General features: G+C 41.4%; 5 protein-coding genes across 5 annotated transcripts; 1 reads left to right on the forward strand and 4 right to left on the reverse strand.

Moving 5' to 3' along the window:
- Positions 1–2803: 2803 nt before the first annotated feature.
- Positions 2804–3565, forward strand: EAE98_005066 (uncharacterized protein; the record flags this gene model as incomplete). The annotated part of the gene is made up of 1 exon (XM_038952687.1): positions 2804–3565. One exon carries the CDS (start codon positions 2804–2806, stop codon positions 3563–3565), a length of 762 nt encoding a protein of 253 aa, XP_038811337.1.
- Positions 3566–5218: 1653 nt separating this feature from the next.
- EAE98_005067 (uncharacterized protein) lies at positions 5219–5665 on the reverse strand (the record flags this gene model as incomplete). The annotated part of the gene is made up of 1 exon (XM_038952688.1): positions 5219–5665. The coding sequence occupies one exon, from the start codon at positions 5663–5665 to the stop codon at positions 5219–5221; it is 447 nt and encodes a 148-aa protein (XP_038811338.1).
- A 5265-nt stretch (positions 5666–10930) lies between these two features.
- Positions 10931–12259, reverse strand: EAE98_005068 (uncharacterized protein; the record flags this gene model as incomplete). The annotated part of the gene is made up of 3 exons (XM_038952689.1): positions 10931–11394; positions 11447–11472; positions 11523–12259. 3 exons carry the CDS (start codon positions 12257–12259, stop codon positions 10931–10933), a joined length of 1227 nt encoding a protein of 408 aa, XP_038811339.1.
- Positions 12260–13590: 1331 nt separating this feature from the next.
- EAE98_005069 (uncharacterized protein) lies at positions 13591–15177 on the reverse strand (the record flags this gene model as incomplete). Its single annotated transcript, XM_038952690.1, has 4 exons — positions 13591–13922; positions 13979–14764; positions 14816–14894; positions 14947–15177. 4 exons carry the CDS (start codon positions 15175–15177, stop codon positions 13591–13593), a joined length of 1428 nt encoding a protein of 475 aa, XP_038811340.1.
- A 2408-nt stretch (positions 15178–17585) lies between these two features.
- EAE98_005070 (uncharacterized protein) lies at positions 17586–19360 on the reverse strand (the record flags this gene model as incomplete). Its single annotated transcript, XM_038952691.1, has 2 exons — positions 17586–18998; positions 19073–19360. The coding sequence occupies 2 exons, from the start codon at positions 19358–19360 to the stop codon at positions 17586–17588; spliced, it is 1701 nt and encodes a 566-aa protein (XP_038811341.1).
- Positions 19361–20738: the final 1378 nt, after the last annotated feature.

Here is a 20738-nt window from a genome sequence, read left to right on the forward strand (position 1 = left end):
TGAACATTTTTCGTTCAGTATTTCGGACGATTATGTTGTTCACTTCTTTGCACATACAATTTCTTTTCTATAGTTCCTTTCTTTTGTCTTCTTGTTTGAGTGAGAAGAATGCTGTATGTGGATAAGCAGAGGTCGTTTCCATTCAGTAGGGATACGGGATAAGGAGAAATAGTAGGAGTAAAACAAAGATCGAGTTTTTCAACAAGTGCAAAAAATACCATGGTAGTTCAGGGTTGTTTTAAATTGATTTGGGTCTTTTCACTTGTTTGTCTTTTCCGGGCGTTATTTTTTGGAAGAGAGCAAATAGGAATAGGTTATGGATAGATCTGAAGGGTTGAATGGGAGAAGGAAAATTGGAGAGTGTGCGCTAGCTGGTATAGTGATTGATTGCTAAGATGGTCATGAGGGAAAGCGGTATATGGAATCACTATGCCTTAGTACGGAGTATACATACAAACTGAAATGAGGAGATAAATGATACATAGAGAACAGGGGGTTAGTGGATGAAACGTTGGTGGTGTGATGGCAGTGAATAGCGAAAAAATACTAGGACTTAGGTATGAAATAGTATTTTATGGATTGAGTTTCTCCAATTTTTATGTTTTACTGGAAACTTATTTCTGTGTTCATGATTCTTTGGTGACATCGAGGTTATGAACCTCTGGGTTCGAGATGTATTCATACGATGTATGTGTGCATTCTAACTCATTCATTCCGGAAATTCTCACGTCAAGTGACTTATGTTGCGAGATTCAATAATAATGGGCCGCCCTTAGGACGCCGAACAGTGTTCGAGTCTGGAATATGTGGGCGTGGGTTAGTTCGTATGGATTGTTAAAGCGGTAGCCGCTCGATATGGAAATGTGGAAGGATGTATGTATGAAAAATTGGTCTAATTCTGCTCTGGATATTGTGTATGGGTATGATCACACATGCGGCATACAGCTAAGCAAGCCATTGGTCTACACGGAATACTCGGTATATCCTCAAAACTCACAGCACTGCGCTCTGTACACTTTGAGACCGTTCCATTGCGACTGCTCAGAGAATACCTAGGTATTCCAAGGTTCTTAGCCTTTGGTGGCTGTGTGTGGCTGTGTGACTTAGAGATTTGGATCGACGAGGCTGAACGAGTAATGCTTTCTTGGAAGACCGTGTCAAATCGCATCATGTCGACTTCTCCCATCTTCACCCTTCTGAACACCATCAAAAAGGCGAGGAGTTGAAGCAAAATACAACTGTGATACTGGATGTGGGACAGCTCGCGGCGCACCGGTTGCGCATACCCACGGTACACGCAATGAGACTGCTGAAGTCTCTATTCCTTTTGTACAACTGAATCCGACAACCAAGAACACAATGCTGCAAAACTAGTGTCGAATCTTCGCGTTTCCCATACGAAATCACGAATATGGAGTTGATCATTAATCATCCTGCTCGTTGATAGTCATGGAGTCATGATTTGATTTGTATCCATACTGTAGTTCGTTCTGTGTTGATCATGAGTCTTCACAGAATTGAAATCATCAACTTTTGGGTTTGAGATGTGTGAATCTGGAGTCGATTGTTACTCCGCTGCTTAACACTAGTCATGGAATCTTGGGTTTGAAGTGTATTCATGGTTCATTCTTCTATGAATCATGAAATATTGTGCCTTTCGAGTCACAGCCCCCATGTTCTGAGGCACACTCATACCAACTAATTGTATTAATCATGAGGAAGTATGAGCTTGACAGAAGAAAAATGGTCGATTCGGTACCTCGAAATGCGCTTAAATAGGTTAGGATGTCCTCCTTTGAGAGACCTTTCTTCTTCCTTGTGCATCCTCTACTTTGAAGAGAAAATCGTGATATCAGATACTTCCAAGGTTCTTTTGAATAGGACACACAGTTGGAGATTGTGCGGTTTAAGATCATACATATTGCCATCACATACTCGTACTCTCACACGTCACTCTTGCTCTCGATTTTGATAACGTCATACAAGAACCGCTTTATCGCACCTCGAAATTGCACCTTCAACAACTTCACCGTCACTTCCTTACACTTTTTCGTCGCATACTCTGCTATCATACACTCGACACAAAATCATAAACACCACTCTCGACAAGCCATACAATCATTCCTTTTTGAGACCATTCTCAAGTCGTTTTTTATTGCGACGTCGAAAACATCTTATCATTCCTAACCAACACGATTGAAAATAATCCAGGGATTCGCTGTCAAATCAAAGCTTTACCCTTCATCACCGTCTTGGTATTCGCTTTGAGTTTTTGAGCATTTCGACTTTTGGTTACTTGAAGGTCAGGATTTCTAGTGCTCGTCAATAATGGGTACCCCAGATTACACTCATCATAGAGGCCGCCCTCGTCGCCATAATCCTCCTCCCCCCGGTATTGCACACCCACTATATCGGGCCTGGAATAAAGAAATTGAAGACGTAGCGGTCTTCTTTGCATTTGGCTTGCGCCGCCAGGATTACTTGGATCCTAATAAGGATTGCGGCCAAATGGCGAGCGGAGGATGGGAGGCTTTAACATGTTTGATGAATGAGCTGATCACGATAAACAATTATCAGTATGAACCATTGCATACTAGATTGTTGCGTAACAGGTTCGACTCCTCATTTAAGAAAAGAGCACTTAATCAGCTTAAAATGACTTCAGACTTACCAATAACACCATCTGAAAATTGGGTTCGCAAAGAATTCTTGGACATCGTTTTAAGCTACCCTACAATATTTTCCTGAATCCCCAGTCCCAGGAGCCTGCACATCGGCTTCAACGACGCCTGATAGGTGCAGGATGTGGGGAGGCCTGGAAATCGAAGGTATAAAGAAAGCAACACAAGCGATAAAACAGCACAACGATCATAATAATGGTATTACGTTTACCCCGCCGCTCCCATCAGAGAATTTCTTAAAAAATGCAGAATTTCTTTCCGAAAACCAAAGTACTTTGGAGACTTATAATAACTTTCGAGCACAAGGGCCAGATCATCGCCCAGCAACTCAACAACAGGTCGGTCAATCTCAAGCATCGGCTCTTCAACCATACGGTGCTCAACAGGCTGGTGGTTTCATGGGTGGCTATTCACAGGGTTATGCAAGTGAACAACAACCAATTCATTCTACAATTCATCCTGGTTATCATACTCAATATCAAAAAAATCAGGGTAGTTATTCAGATAGTCAATTAGGGGCTCTGCAACCTTCTACAGGTCAAATGTCGGCTACTCAATCACATGGTGCTCAACAGGCTGGTGGTTTCACGGGTGGCCATTCACAGGGTTATGCAAGTCAACAGCAGCCAGCTTATTCTGCTCATCGTACCCAGTATCAAGAAAATCAGGGTAGTTATTCAGGTAGTCAATCGTGGGCTATGCAACCTTCTACAAATCAAATATCAACTACTCAATCATACATAGGTCAACCGTCTGGTGGGAATACGGGCGCTCATTCATATGGTTATCAAAGTGGCCAAAGTGGTCAAGGAAGTCAAAGTGGTCAAGGAAGTCAAGGTGGACAAGATAATCAGCATTATTATTACCAAGGAAGTGGTCGCTAGGTAAAATTTCCAACGCTACCATACATTTTACCCCTGATATCAATATCTTCCACACCCTCTAACTTTTCAATAGATTGTACGAGATTCAAGAATAGGGACGGCGCTTACAGTTTGGGAGTCATATCGCCGTAGTACAAAGGGTAGCTTTAACAAACTTTCTTATCTTTTTCATGTCAATTCATGATGGTTCACTAAAATACTGACTCTAGACAGAGAAGACGGGGGCTTCTAGTCTGTCCATTTTTGTATGCCGATGGTTGTATCACTCTCAAAAATCTTTCTTATTATTTAATAGGTTGTATGGACCACAGCGAGGGACAGCATGTTACAGGTTTTAGAGTGTTTGGCGTCAGAGTTTCAGGAAGATACTTCAAAAGCAGTTGGCTTTTATAAATCGTTGAATTATACGCGTCCAAGGTTTAATGTGCAAGTCTTCTACAAGTTAGTGATATGAATCCTAGAAATATAAACTCGATAAGGATTTCTAAGTTAGGTAGGTAAAGTGGTCGACTTGTCCCACTTTTCTGCTGTCATTCATTTTTTCAGATTCCAGTTAGGTATTTCCTGCACTTCTTGCTTTCCTGGGAAAGCCATTTGGCGGAATCATGTACAGAGACATTTTTGAACCTTCGAACATGCCCCTTTTGCTTATATTCTTGTATCAAATAGATTTATTATATCCTGACGTCAAGGCCTGGAAAAGGGAATGGAGAATCAAGGAAGAAGAGCTACTCGTTCAACTGATATAGAGTTTGACATGCAAAAATTTAACATAATGAGAGGCTAGACTCGAGAAGCGGACCGGCAGTAGCAAAGGTGATGGAAGGGTTGTGTTCATCTGGCAGTCATCTGCATTTTGATAGAGCACGAACTTCGCGCGATGTTTGAAGAAGATAATTTGATTATTAGAAGGGGGCTTAGAGAGTGATAACTATGACAGCGAGGAGACAGTATATATTACGATAGGACTGTCTTTGATAGTCAAATGCATGATTAGTCGAGGTGTTGGTACGGCGTCTATCAAAAGGAGAAAGTATTTAATATCAAGCAACGCTAGTCGAGACTGGCTTTGAGTATAGTTTACGATGATGCGGAAATAATCTTCATAGATCAAATTGGGTCGTATGATAATGTACTAGGTGAGCGATTATCAGAGAGCTGAGAACAAGCTTGAACGTCGAGATCAGAGGACGATAGACTAGCATTAATGTGGAATCTGATATTAGCAGTCCATTACTGGATTCAATTTCTCTATTTGACAGCCCTCTACTTAAAGTGCTTCATACTCCAGAACTCATCAACACATGCTGATCGTCAACAATCGGATTTTGTTAGCTCATCTCCAATTTGATTGGAACGTTTCGATATTTATTCCCTTGCCGTCATTAACAACTATTTAATCTGATATTGAGCAAAAAATACTCGAAATATTATATCTTTGCACTGATGCTAGACCGCGATCTGACGGGATGGTAGCTGCTTTCTAATATATTCAAATAGTACGAAATTCTTTTCTTAGAACTAAAAGAAAAACAGGTAATCCAATTTCGAGGGCTAACAGACAAGCAAAGTACAGACGTTAATTACCAAATTCCTAATCTCATCCCTTGAGAAAGCAAATAAAACAAACCCAGACGCCAACCAACAAATCATCTATCTTCTACTAGATCCCCCTGCACGGCTTCTGGAACGTTTATCATGAGTTTTTCCACCTGATGATTTCTTTTCCTTCTCCCTCGCCTCAAGTCCCTTTCTCTTTTCCTGTCTCTCAATTCGATCTTTCAGAATTTGGCTTTTAGCAAGGTTAGGATGCTTGCTTATAAAATCACTAGTCAGTACTTTTGAGGCAGCTTCCGACCTTGTCCCTCTCTCCCTGCTCCATTTTTCTAGACGTTTCATCAAATCCTCAATTGTTTCTGCATCGCGCGCTTGCAGACTCCATGTTTTGAATTCATCTCCAATGATCTTTTCAAGTCCCACCATATCTGAACAATCCTTGTTGTCTCTGGCGAGGGCACCCTGATACTCAATTTCTAGGTTGATATGGTCTCTGACGCATATGGTCGTCGGTGGCGAACGTACTTTAACAGATGCCACCATGGTGAAAGAATGTGGTTCTCGGTGCTTGTTGATGGGTGAATGTGAATGTGATAATTGAAGATAGAGTGATACCTACCTAGGTAGATAAAGGAAGTTTGTCTGGTGTGTGGTGTTGAGGTGAATTGATTTGAGGAAGTTCAGTAGATGATTTCTTATCTCTTATATAGTTTCAGTTACATTCCCAGCATCTAGGCATCAGGGTCTCGGTGCTGGACCTATTGCGAGTCTACAGAGGTTTGGGCATTGCAGCTATTCGGAGATTGTCCGAATACCAAAATGTATTTGTCTGCCTTAACAGCACGTGATTATGATGTTAAAATGTCGACAAATGTGTATTTAGGCCTGCCTAGATTGGGGTCTCTGCGGCGGCTCAGTGCCTATATAGACGCCAGGAACTCAGATAATCACGATCCTTTGACCCGTGTCTCCGTAGTTGAAAAAAAAAACAGCTTGTATGGAATAATGTAAAAGCAATTGATGAAGACAAGAACTTTGAGGATCTAGTAGCTGATCGCAATTATAGTTAGCTTTCTAGTTTGCCCAACTCATCTACCCAGGTAGATAGATATTCACGTCGCATTAGGTTCGCTTAATGAATCTTTTCAAGTCTTATGCAAGCTTACTTAGATACTTTCTTCTCAATAAGCTTTCTTACATTAGTCTTTCAACCCCCTATAAATCTATATATTTCATTGATATGTAATAAAAATGATTGACCTCACGTGAAAACACGCAGATTGGCTCGCTTATTCCACAGGATTGTCTGTTAAGGTTACCCGACTAGCCGACTTTTCCCCGCCCACAAATGGCATGTTTGCAGAATATATTTGCAAAAAACCACTGTCTTACAACAATAACAGAAAGGGCTTGTGGTTTAGTGGTATAATGTTCCCTTAGCATGGGAGAGGTCCGGCGTTCGATTCGCCGCTAGTCCAATTTCTTTTTGCCTTTTTTTGTCTCTAATATCTCTTCTTTATCGTTGGGACATAAGAATACCTACTTGCGAGGATGTTACTAGTATCATCGTAACACCAGAAGGTTCTTCTTTTGCTCTCCTTCCAGTCCTTCCCACTCTGTAAGCTTCAGTGGGAAAGTTCCTGATCACGAGCCTTCAAGTTTCTTGAGAGTCGAGACGAAGAGGATCTCAATTTTGGTGTGTGAAGTCCGTATATTGGGAATTTGCGTTGCTTTGTCCGGAAGCCCGAACCTAAAAGAGACGAGTGGCAAAGTAAGTTGAGTAACAACTTTCACGAAGTCGTGACCGACTATAACCTACATTTTTGGGCTCAAATCTACTGTCCATGCAGCCTTTGCCTATGATCTTTATAGTACGAAGATTAAATGTCAAGATTGAAGTTTGAAGACTGTGATTGCATCTATCCAATGTTTTTGTTTTCCTTGCAAACGCACCATTGAACCGGATTCGGGTTTACCCCACTTCATCTCATCGACTCAAGTTCCAAGTGAGCAATTCTGATCCGCCATGAATATTTCCACGTTTTGATTCTGAGCAGTGAGTTATTCATTGAGAGACCTAGGCATGATAGTATTTGTCGTATCTCAGAAAAGTTTCATCTAGAGTCTTCTTGAATCATATACCTCTTGTACACAATCCCACCATTACCATTATGGGAGTACTCTCGAAATTAGTATACGTAACAAAGGTTTACCGCCTTCTCGCGGTTTAGTCAACTATCATTACAATACAAGCCAAAACTATTATTGCCTTCCACTTGCTAAGGTCTATTGCTGTCTATGAGTAGCCAATGGCTTTGATTTTTTCGGATTTTGTTTGTTTTGTTGCACGTCTTAAATTCAATAGTTCCATTTAGTGCTGCATAATTTTCAATAGTGTGAAATCCACCTCACTACAGCATAGTGGTGTAGGATTCTTTTCTTTACTTGTTTATTTAGAAGCAGAAAGGAAGTTTCGGACCTTCTGAGATGAATCAGAATCGTTTGTTTCCATACGAGATTCACTGTGTCAACTGCCATTATCGGCAGCAATGTTGGTTGATAAATATATTGAATATTCTCCAGATGAGAGGTCAGCAAATTTGGATGTCAAATTTTTATTCTGATATCGGCCCCGGGAAGACTAGGCTTGAATTTTGCTTCGTGGAGGATAGATCCTGTAGGATTGTTCACTTGGAAATATATATGAGTAGTGCCCACGAGTGAAGGACATTATCACAAGTGAGAGGGAGGGGACCTCGTTTCTGTGCTCTCATCCCTCGATAAAGGCCACAAAAATAAGAAAACGTTGTGCTTCTATGAACAAAACTGCAAATTGCTAGTAGCGATTGTCACTTGCGATTTGGAATACATCGTACTCGTGATTCTTAGATCTGTAGTACCGAATATGCTCAAACCCGATGAACTTTACGATTCTCTGATATACAACTAAGTCGTTGGCTTGAGTCAGGACTCTCTTAATTATTGCTATATTCCAGTATAAGTATCTTACAGTTCAGTAATAGTTTAAATCCTGCCTGAAGTAAGTTGAATTGGGGCTTTCCGGGGTATATTCATTGTTGTTTGGAAGTCATTCATGAATTTCACATGGAAACCAGAATCTATCCGGTTTAAAAGGTAGCAAGCAACTCTGGTTGAAGCTAATAGACAAACACGCAAGTCTACTAATAGGCGTCAATTAGCAGATTCAACGGCTATAAGTCTCGTTCTGTTGAGCTTTGTGAGAAGATTATTGCAAAGTTGGAGTAGTTTATTTGAGATCGCCTCTCGAGGTATCGATGCCGCCCGGGTTCGAATAAAGCAGCTCGCAAACTGGGGCTCGCCGAGATGGATGCCCATTCCTCACGGCCTCATAGAAATATAAACGTTGGCTTTCGCCGGCAGACCGTTTGTTCTGGGGAAAATAGTTTGATCCACATCTGACTCGATCACAACCCCACCCCGAGAAGAGAAAAATCTATTCACCCCACCAAGATGAAATCAGATCCACTGCAAGCCCTGACGCACAGACTTCGCTTAGACAAGCCTGTTTCTCACAATCCACTGGCACAAACGTCTCTGTTCAAACATCGAAAAAAGAATCAATTAGCAAAAGAACGTCTCAAGGAGATGATCGTTGTTGGACTAGCGGCGAATCGAACGCCGGACCTCTCCCATGCTAAGGGAACATTATACCACTAAACCACAAGCCCTTGTTGTATTTGTTGAGGAGGCCAGTCGAAAAATTCTATATATTGCACAAACAACATGGCCATAACATCTAAGAAGATGATATGCATTGCTCTTGATGGATCAAAGACTCGCCATCGAGCGCGAAGATTACTGCAGGTGCACCATGGTATCATTACTATCGTCACTGTTGTTGTTGTTGTTGTTGTTGTTGTTGTTGTTGTTGTTGTTGTTGTTGTTGTTGTTGTTGTTGTTGTTGTTGTTGTTGTTGAGGACATTCGAATGACCAGTACGCATATTTGAAAATTGACGTCTTGGTTGAAAGCTCAATAATTGATGTCTGTAGTCAGATGCATACGCGATCCAATAAGCTTTTATTTTCACCTATAATCATCCTACACACATACACACACATATGAATAGTCTCTCTGATGTATCTAGTTTGAAATCCGAGGAAAAGGTTCATAAGTACAATCCAACTTCACTACTTGCCCACTTGGTGTCAAGGCCTTTGCTTATCCCGAGAAAACACGATGAGGTTAATTATATATAATCTTGTATCATTACATCAAAAAAACCGAAGACAATTGTATGCAGTATGCAGGTGACAGTCTAAAAGTTATGGACGCCAAAGTCGATTTCGAGTATTACATACACCCTGGTCCATTAGCTCGTCTAATCTCAAAAGAAAAAGACAAGAGTGAGCTGATAGATGGAACATGAAAGATCAAATGATTGACCACTCTTGCATTTTGAGATTGGTATATATAGTCCGAAGCAGTCCACTTTTTCCTATACAACACAAAAATTCAAGCGGCTTTAGCTCACTTGGGAGAGCGCCAGACTGAAGTCCACTTCAGCCTATTAATCTGGAGGCACTGTGTTCGATCCACAGAAGCCGCATTCTGCGAGTTGAGGCCAACCTCAACGAAATTTCATTTTGCAATTTTTGAAGTTGCTCCATTACACTAATCGCAAGCCCCTCTGAACTAGGGATGGGCAAATTACACATTCTTAGGGTTGATTATATAATTTCATATTATCACACTTTTTGAGGCATATAAAATATTATGCCAAGCTTATGCACGTGTTTTTTGGACCAATAAAATCATCAGGATGAATGAAAGTGGGTTGTTTTTAGAAAAAGTTTTTCGTGGGTTGTAATTTTCAATTTAGTGTATAATTAGACCTAAAAGTCAGGTGCTATTTATTTGCTAATCATGTGATTTATATACTAATTATTTTCTTTTCAAACTAGCTCCAAAATAGCTTCAAAATAGCCTTTTATAGGATTTCTATAGGATTTTATAGGATTTTATGATTAGTTATATATATAATGCGATTTGACTAATATTACGTATTATATTCAACTGACGAATATGCGATATTATATATCATCGAAAATCCCAACCCTACTCTGAACCCAGTTCCCCACTATCAAAATCAATCGCCTGGAATCCCTGCTATAATGACCCCACTCGGCTAAAAATTTCTTTTTTAATTTTTCTCTTCGAACATCTAAAATGTGTTAATAAATATATAATTCTATGATCGACGTGTCTTTTATAAATCCAAGGCCGGATGGTGTAGTTGGTTATCACGTGTCCTTAACAATTAACAGTTGTTAAAATACGGACAAGGTCCTGGGATCGTGCCCCAGTCTGGTCATTATTGTTTTGCTGGTTTTGTCTCTGGAGGCTTGAGATTTCATACATTTTTTGGGCACTAGCCTTCTTTTTGTGTCTTTGCGGTCTGTAGGTATCCTGTGGAGTTGTGAAGTGAAAAAGGGTGTGGAGAGCAAACTCGTGTGGAAAAGGGGCTTAGGGTCTCGAGATGATAAGAAGAGTGTTGCTCCATAAAAAAGTGCGAACAGTTTCATAAGCTAGGTATTTGACAAAACAGACGCGTTTATTTGGTGCTACCTATGCAATCACTGACTTTTGTGCTCTCTCTGTATATATTTTGAGAATAACAAACAACATCTTTGAATTCGACTGGCTCAAGTTGAATTATATGGTGGTATTCATGTTTGAGAGGGAAACGAAAATAGAAAACCATTTGCTCGCACACTAAAGATAGAGATAAGTTGCATGAACAATTTATTGAACATGACTCCTTAGTTCATATAATCGTTATCGAAGTGGTTTCCTTGACTGATTCAAATGGATCTAGCCTGCTGTGAAGTTGAGTGAGTCCACTCCGTCTGAACTTAATATCGCCGCCAATGGAACGGGGTTGCTCTTCAACTCGCTGCAATATGAGAGCTATCCCTCGCGGTTCCCAGCCGATTTCCTTTTGATGTGATACCTGTAACATGTATGTCTCTCCGTGTCCATATTCTGGCTGCCAACCATCGACGTCTAGATCCCCTTCCTCGTAGTAGTGGTTTGTAGAAAAATTTGAAACTGCTTCTCCTAAATTCAATTTCAAGATATGGTCTTCGGTATAAAAGTCTCGGATGTCTCCGGCTAGCATCAACTTCCCACGGACTCTGAGTTTACCAGATGATATTGCCCCATACGGATTGACACCTTCCACCATACAACTGATATCCTCAATAGTAAAGGAATCATCAGCACGTTGATCTGGGATATAGAAGGTGTTCATGGCTCGACCATTATTAGTACTTTGACATACGACTGACGCCCATGACCATGTTGGTGCTGCAAATTTCTCTGGTCTTTTCTAGGAACGAGTGCCTCTGAAAAAATACCAAAGAAATCCCCTTGAAGATAAAGAGCCGTCAATTTTATGAATCTTCCACAATCCAGCAACATATTGAGGATCATGCGAATCCTCAAATCCCTGTGATGAAATTGACTTTGATAATTGATTCAGAGCTTCGAAAGTGCGGCTTGCGATTCCGGAGAGTGCGGGCAGTCGATCTTCTTCCTTCGTTAACTGAAGAACGGCATAGTTTTCGATATTCGAATACCAGTCGTCAAGAATTTTATTGGGCTGTTGTTCATTGTCCTTATATAGCAGCGAACGTATCCTCGCGCCATCTGCAGTGATCACCCTCGTTGAGTTGTGTTGGGGAAGTTCTGATATTTTTGTGCATTCGCACCATCTTTCTATTCTACATTCCCATACTAACTCTGTCGCGTAGAAGCTCACAGTTCTGGGGGATAAAATGCGCTCTTGGTACACCCATCCTCGCGTATTGAGCGGTGCCATAGATTTCCCATTCCCGTGGAAGAGAGAATGTCTATCATGAGTTGTGCTTAAACTAGGTCGAGTAAAGAATGGTCCGCTGCCCTCTAGTTTATGTGCCAACCCTGTCTTATCAAGAATCTTGAGCTCTTCGAACGGTGGTATGGTTTCTTGCACTCCGCTCCCAGGATACTCTGCATGTAGCTGTGCGAGCCGGGTGTTGAATAACCCAGTCTGGCTGTCCCGTCCATGCGCAGCCACTATATTTAAAAGGGAGCCAGAATATATATCAGCCATTAATGCTGATTGTCGTTCCCAATCAGCAACATCATCCTGTATAATACAGATGGAATCAATCCATATGTATTGTATGTTTAGTCTGTGAGTGAGTAGTACCGCATCCCGAGATGTTCGGGAGAGTGTCAATATATTAATGCCATTGGCGTGTGCACTGTAGTTGTCCAACCTTGTTTTGATAAATTGAGCCGATCCCCAACAGTGGCTTAATGTGATATACTCGATCGGACGATGTTTGTCAATTGTTATTGATTCCACTAGCCGAGTTTGGCTCTTTGAAATACACTGTTTTACATCGAGAAGGCGATTTGGAATTGATAATTCTGATGCATCAGCACACTCTTCTCTATGGCTTATACGGCATCTTGATAACCATGAGCTTATGATGACTAGAGCGCTTTCCAAATCGAGATTTGGAACGATATGTTGTGAAATTTTGAATGAATGTAATGGAGCACTTCTAGGAGACTGGCGTGGATTATAATCTGTATTAACTGATCAGCGTATATCTATGTTCAGTCTGTTTCTACCACAATGTATTACCAGGTACTTGATAAATTTCCAACTCTTGACATTCATCATCTGTCAACGACGAATCATCAAATAAGATCTGTATGCTATTGCCCGAAATTGTTGCTCTGACTATCTCCTCTCTCATCACATGCCTATCTCGGCGGATATACTGGAGCACTCCATCATGGATAATTCGACATCTTCTGCAAAGACTACAAATTTTATTCTGGGATGATAAGCTGAAGTCTATGTATATATGATAAAAAACGAGAGAATTCGAGTGGCCTAATTGGCGCGCAGCGCAGGAGGAACAGGACATCTTGTTTGGGATGAAGATACTATACAAATGGATGAGGAATACTTGAGCAGCTCCTCGAGCAAGAGAAAGCAAATCGATTTGAGTGAAGCATAGCCATTATTGAAACATAAAAGATTCGGGGATTGTGAAAATTCACTCCAAGATTTAAGAATTATTCAGCCTTGTATGACAGTGAACACGTGCACCAATAGAGTCTGAGAATTCCCGACCAATCGACCGAGTGTTTCTCGCATTCTCTCTAGAGATGGAAATTGTGTGTGATATATGATGGAAGTGTCTGCAATATTATTTCCTACAGCCATAAGTGAATTGGGTAATACAGTATGACGTAACAAGGATCAGTATACTATTCGGGCTATCAGAGACTATCGATCAAGGAGACTGTAAGCACGTATTCTGATGTTGAAATGCTTTGAAAGATGTTCTAATCATATTTGCTCGAATTAGCATTGTTAATTCTACTTAAATACTTAAATGTTCGGTCTCCCGATTATCCAATTTAAGTAGAAGAAAGAGGCTTCTTGCTCATAGTCTGCTTAAAGGCTTGCAACGCCAAAGCAGGGGTATAATAAGGAACCTCATGGCCAGCCCCAAAGACTCTCAACCAGCTCAAATTACCAACAGTCTTGAAGGTTCCTCCAGCAACACCATTTACATTATAGTTTGCAACGGCAGCAGCGTTGAAAGCGGTGGAGCTAGCATAGGTGATAGCATTGGCGGTTGCAAGACCACCGAACCAGTTGCAAATCCAATCAGCGTCACCAGCCCAGATGAGGACTTGAATACCGGATTGAACGACTGTAGAGAGAGTTGAGAGGAAAGATCTTGAATCTGTTTTGATGTTCATTAGCCAAGCGAGAAACACTAAGGATGAAGGGGTAACTGACCATCTCCAGTAGCAGCAAATTTCTCATAAGGAGCATCTGGACACTCAGAATAGGTAGACTTGGCACCAATGGCCTTCACAACTGCTGCGCTTTGCAAATATGCAACATAAGTCTCTGGTGGATATGGATCATTCGATGGCTCTCTAATATCGTAAACATCAAAGTTGCCATTTGAAAGTGGCCCCTCGATATCATCGTAACAAACATCATCAGCATTCACACAAGCTGAGTTGGTACCAGTGGTCGATGTACATTCTTTCAAAAGAGGAAGACATGACTTGGTATATGTATTGAGATAGGATGTGTGTTGAGCAGCGGTGATGAGTGGTTTGTATGTGTTATTGTAGGAGTAGTCGACGTATGCCTTATAGGAGATGATAGGATCATACCATCCGTTGTTAATACCTAAAGCAACGAGATCAATTTTTTCACCAGCAATAGTGCCAGCCGCAATCTTGGCATTTTGTTGTTCGAGATAGTATGCAAATTCTGGTCCATAATGTCCACCATAGGATTCTGTGAAGATACCAAAGTCGCGATTCTCGTAGGCGGGGAAGGAGGCATAGAAAGCTTGGAGAAGTGTCCAGACGTACGGAGCAGCGGTAACAGTGGAAGTCACAGAATCTGTACCGTAGGAGAAGCCTACCCCAATCGGTTGATCAATGTAGATCATGTTTGCGAATTCGTTGAAACTGTATGGGTTGAGAGATGGAGTTGATGCCCCGTTGTAGAATTGGCATGGACCATTCTCTTGGAACAACCCAATCATAGAAGAACATCCAGGGCCTATCTCTTTGTTAGTAAAATGTAGCTTATAATGAAGAATATTGCCTGTACCTCCGTTGAACCATGTCGCTAGTGGCGCGGTGGTTGGACTGTTTCGACTTTCAAAGAACCAGAACCACATATTCATACCCTAATATGGATGTCAACATTGGATTATTCTTTGAAGAATATGCCACACTTACAGTTCCGACAGTCAAATATCCGGAATACTGGTTCACACCTGGCGTAGTCTCGCAAATGCCAGAGTTTGTAACAAATGCAAGTGTAGCATCGGTGGCGGCATGATAGAAGACAGTATGATTGACTCCATCACGAATCTCGAATGATCGCTTGTCTTTCTTCCCTTCAGTGGTAGGGGCAGCTAGAACAGCCGGAAGAAGACAAGCAACTAGGGAAAGCGAAGGGAAACGCATTGTAATCGTAGTCGAAGAATGGAATTGGAGATGGTTTAACAACTACAAATCTTAATCTTCGCGATTTCCCTCGAACTTATATCTTGTTTCCCATCACTCCACGGCCACCCCATCTCAATGCCCAACGCTATTATGCGCTCTACGACTGGAAAATCGAGATACACACTCGGAGATCATTCCAAATAAAGTAGGTCTATAATTTCAGGTACGAGAAAACTCTCAAAAGCTTAAATCCCCGCCGGCACTAGAGGGTAAAGTTGAAGAAACCTGGACGATCCTGGAAGGTAATCTCACAAGGTACTCCAATTGCCGTTGATAAGACCAACGCATCTACCCCGTATACAACGGTTAACATCGCATAAATTGCAAAGTCCCGAACCTAGGCAGGAGATCCAACGGATATATGTATAACATGCAAGCCAAATGTTATATTTGAATGTCTAAATACCCCAAAAAGGCAGTTGGTGGTGGGCTTGGCAGCGAATGATAAGCTTTTCGTGGCAGAGATCTTTTTCCAGGGTGCCAGATATCGACATTCCTGTTTGGGAAGTTTTGGTGATTTAGTGGCGGAGGATGTGACTTGTCAAATAGATTGATGCTTGTACTGCAGATGAAGATAAAAGCGGGAGGACTGTGATGGAACCTCAATCGCGAATGTGGAAAATACCGCAGTAAACGACGCTCTCTTGAAGATGGATGTGACAACACGAAATATGTCAGACGAAAATTCTTGTGACATACTTGAATTGATTTCACCATCTTGAGATGTATGGCGAGCTCTTTCTCTATTGATTGAATGCATTGCTTGAATGAAGTTGAGAAATTGAGGTTCCCAATTTACAGGGTCCTCAGCACCAGCACCTTTAGCCGAGCATAGGCTCAGGGTCGTGCGAGATCCACCCGCCTTGGAAAATATTGGCTTCCGTTGGCAAAACGTGTTTGAAAACTTGGCCCTTGGCAATTCGACGACAGAAAAGACTATCAAAGTACTGCTTTGAAGTTTGATATAAAAGGGAAATGATTGTATATATTGGCATTTTTTGTTCTCTTCCTTAAGTCTTGTTACTATAGCAAAACCTCTCCATAAGGATCCCCCCTATAAGGATAACCTCTCTATAAGGATATGTTTTTCGGTTTCAAAATATTTTAGGCTTAAAAAAGGCCTATATCCTTAAAACCTGTTTATTAGAATATCCTTATATTTTTCGGTCTCAAAATTATATATATATCCTTATTGAACCAGTAAAATCATCAGGATTAACTATTATATTAAGATTTCCAAAAGATTTAATTGAAATTCTTAAAAATGTTACGGAATATATTCCGATCAGAATTAATCGGAAACAAACTGTTACTATATCGGAATTAATTGAATACTTTTATATAAGAATACCTCTATATATCCTTAAAAAAGTCTACAAAAACCGGTATCCTTATAGAGAGGTTTTACTGTAGTATCGTTGACGATAAGACACCCTGCACATTTTCCTTGTGTCTAGACGATGTAGACTTCACTTCCTCCCAGAATTCCCTGCGGATTTTGTCGTGATATTCCTGCATCTGCCCACAAAGTAAAGCTCCAATCGCATGTTCCAATTCATGCGTCGTGCACCTCACGTGAACTGTACACCTATGCAGGTTACTTCCGAAATGAGCAACTTGCGTTACTTCTAAAGATTCATTGTTAAATGTTGTGCGCGGAAACCGAGTCAAAATATGGTGGACAAAAGGAAGCGATCAATTGAAGCACCCAGATCCCCTTGTCAGCTTCAATACATTAAGATGAGTTAGGGACTTACTTGTACAGCTTTTTATAGACACTCAGAGCATGATCATTAATTGCAGACATTTTCAATAAAAGCAGGAATACGAAACAAATAATTCACAATTACAAGATTAAACTGCTTCGGAGTCCGGACCTCTCAAACATAACTCTGGTCCTAGCTCAGTGTCAGTGTGGAAATACGACCCATAAAACATGTGATAGTAGTCTGTCTACTGGGGCTATTGTAAACAGGAGGATGAGGTTCTTGAGTATTGCACATCACAAAAACAATGAAAGTTGAAATGAAGTAATTCTATTCAATAAACTAATTACTTTTGCAACCTGGGTATCATCTTCAACCTGTCCTCCACCATTTATTCATCTTATCTATAAATACCATAATCTTTCACCGATCAAGATACGCGAAGATGTATCGTCCCTCCTCTTCAGATCATAACTTTCAGCTCATCCAGGATAAGAAACATTATTATCCTGGCCAAATACCTAAAAAAAAAAAAAAAAAGAACGCCAAGGGTATAATACCATGAATGACAACCAAGCATCCATAATTCATGATATCCAGTTCCCAATCGCGTCCATTACTACCTCTCCCCTCGTGCTAAAATCAATGAAGGTTCATTAATTAATCGTTTCTGAATCCATCATGAGCGGCATTGCCACGGTGATGGGCTTGAGGGACGGCTGCAACATTATCTCCATCGCTGCGGCTCTGTCTTTCTCTTCCCTCCCATTGTGGCTTCTCTTTCTCGGCATCACTCGTACTTCTGCTCTCAACATCTGCGGTTTCAAAGCCATAGTGTCTTGCCATCTGCTCGACCTCAGCTGGAGATAAGTATGGCAAATCTTGAGAAGCCTTGACGTATGAGATGTTTTCGACGAATCCCTTCGCAAAAATGATATCGATTTCCTCGAGAGATCTGCGCTTGGTTTCTGGGTAGAAGAAATAGATAATTGGGATGAAACAAGCGTTGACAACGGCGAAGAATAGGTATGTACCCCAAGAGATATTGGCAATCATGATAGGTGTAACCATAACAATGGTGAAGTTGAAAAGCCAGTTGGAACAAGTTGAGACAGCGTTGGCTCTAGCACGGGTGCGGAGAGGGTTAATTTCAGCTGGGTACAACCATGGTAGTGGCAACCAGGTGGCTCCGAAGAAAGCAATATAGGTAAAGAGACCGACTCCAGCGCCCTTGGCACTTGGTCCCTTTCCATCTTGTGGGATAAGACAAGCGAAGACGAGGACCATAGAAAGACATTGTCCAATAGTACCAATAATGAACAACTTGCGACGACCAGCTTTCTCAATAATGAACCAAGACACAGTTGCGAAAATAGAGTAAACAATCATGTTGACACCTCCAAGGAGAAGAGCCAAGTTCTTCGAGGTACCGATAGAGGTTTCGAAGAGAATTGGGAAATAGTAGATAACTGCGTTACATCCACCGAGTTGTTGGAAGAATTGGGAAGATGATCCAAGAAGCATACGGCGGAAATGTTGGGTTTTGCCTCCAGTGAAAAGAGCTGAGAAAGGGGTTTTAGTAGCGGCTCCGGATGCCATGATACTGTCCATGATAATAGTCTTCTCCAATTGAACTTGGGGATCGTTGTGTTCAAGACCAGAGAGAGCGGCAATAACATCGAGTCCCTCTTCGTGGCGCTCTTTAGCTAAGAGCCATCTAGGAGACTCTGGGAGGAAGTAAGTTCCGACAATGAGGATGACACCAAAGAAAATCTGGAAAGCAATTGGGAATCTCCAGGTAAGGTCATCTGGTCCATAAGAAGCACCGTAATCGATCCAGTAAGCGATCATAGTTCCGAAAGCGATAACTCCTCCTTCAATACAGATGAGCAAACCACGGTTGGTAGATCGACTACATTCTGCTTGATAAGTGGGAATAGTGGATGTGTTGATTCCATTTCCAATACCAGTGATAGTTCTTCCAATAATAAATTGAGCAGTTGCGTTAGAGCCTTTGATGGCAGTAATTTGAATAATAACTCCAAGAATCATGATAATTCCACCAAGCATCATCTGCAAAATTTCAGTCAGAATTTCTTATCTTATCGGAGCAGTCCGGGGATGCGGGGAGATGGGGTAAAACTTACGGCTCTTCTTCTACCAGTGGAGTCACCATACCACAAAATGAAAATAGCACCCAGTAAACATCCAATTTCGTAGATAGCTGTAACGAAACCTTGGTAAACACTGTCATCTTTGGTCTCAGGGAAGTAGTTGTTGAAAGGGTCTGCGGCGATAATTCCTGACATAACACCTTGATCATATCCAAACAACAAGAATCCAGTTGTGGCAATCGTTGAGACTAAAAGACCCAACTTTCGGCCGTGAAGACCAGCATAGGTCTTTTGCGTTGGCGATACCTCAGGAGAGACCATGTTGCCTGTTGCGTATGTTGTATCTGAGGGAGGAAATCTTCAAGATTTCGAGAACGTCTGGCTCTGCCAGTAACTATCAAGTTTTGTCAAACACAACGCTGTTGCGCTACTGAAATCAACTTGTGGAGGTCTGGAGAAATGGAGGCAGGAGATATGGGATGAAAGTGATAGAAAACTGGAACGAGGGGGAAGATCTCTTGCTATATACTTGTTGATCTATTCCCCATCCTTTGTCTTACATACTCGGTGGGTCCGCTATCTGTGAATGAAGGAGAGGAGAGTCCACATTTACACATGCATGCTTAATGTTCCAACGTCGGAACGACAGTTTTAGGAAACCCGCATAAAAGCTGCGACCTAGTCATTGAAGTAACCGCCTGCAGGGAAAGTGTCAGTTTGCAGAGCATTTTTACAGGGAATTTCAAGGCTCGTTGGTTGTAGGATCGCGATGCTGTGAGAGTTGAATATTTTCATGTGGAGCTCCCAAGCATTGGGCTTGAGATCTGCATCGAATTCATGAGTAGGTAAGACCCATATGAGAAAGCGGTGACTGAATCGTCAAGTGAGAGAAAATTTAAATTCATATGATTGGATAATATTGTCAGAATTAAATGAAGAATCTTACTCTTCGACCATAAGCCAACGGCATTTGCGTGACTAGTTTGCTCCTGTAGGGGTATGAAAAGAGAATTCAATAGACCCACAACAGACGTCACTGGCTGGCTAAAAATGTGTGGAGTTTTCAAGATTTGAGTGTGGGATTGAGGAGGAGATTGTGCCTGTGTGTTTATGAGAAGTGGGACGTTATTCTGATTCTTAATCTTCGGAGTGGAGGTCAGCATGATTATGGGGAAGTTTTGCTATCTAGGCACTCATCCCTCTGGAGACATGTGCGTTTCCCCATTGTAATGATTCAGATACCGAAAAAACATGAATATAATACAGTTTCAACGAAGTAAATCGGAAAGGAACTAAGGTTCCTAAAAGACGGAAAGGCTTTTTTGTGTTTCTTACTTCGAAGCTTATCCGGTCGGCACATGGGCTAGCGAACTGCTGGCCCGACATTTTAACATCTTGGCCGCAACAGCTACCTCGGTAAATGCTCACTTGGCATCCATCAATGAAGGGGCGAAATTAACTTTCTTGAATTCCAACATATGTCAAGTCAGGCAAGTATTTTCCAAAGAAAATATTTTCACCAAGCGCGCAAATCATGGTTTCTACGAGAAAATGACGGTGATCTACCCCCAGAAAAATCCTTACATGTCAAACGTTATTTCAACCAAAATTTTACGAAAATGAGATGCAAAATAACGTCATAGAGGAATTCCCACGCCAAGATAGACCGAGGCAGATCCGAGATAATAGATGGGATCTT

The sequence above is a fragment of the Botrytis deweyae genome, assembly GCF_014898535.1.
Source record: "Botrytis deweyae strain B1 chromosome Unknown BDEW_009, whole genome shotgun sequence".
Taxonomy (NCBI): Eukaryota; Fungi; Ascomycota; class Leotiomycetes; order Helotiales; family Sclerotiniaceae; genus Botrytis; species Botrytis deweyae.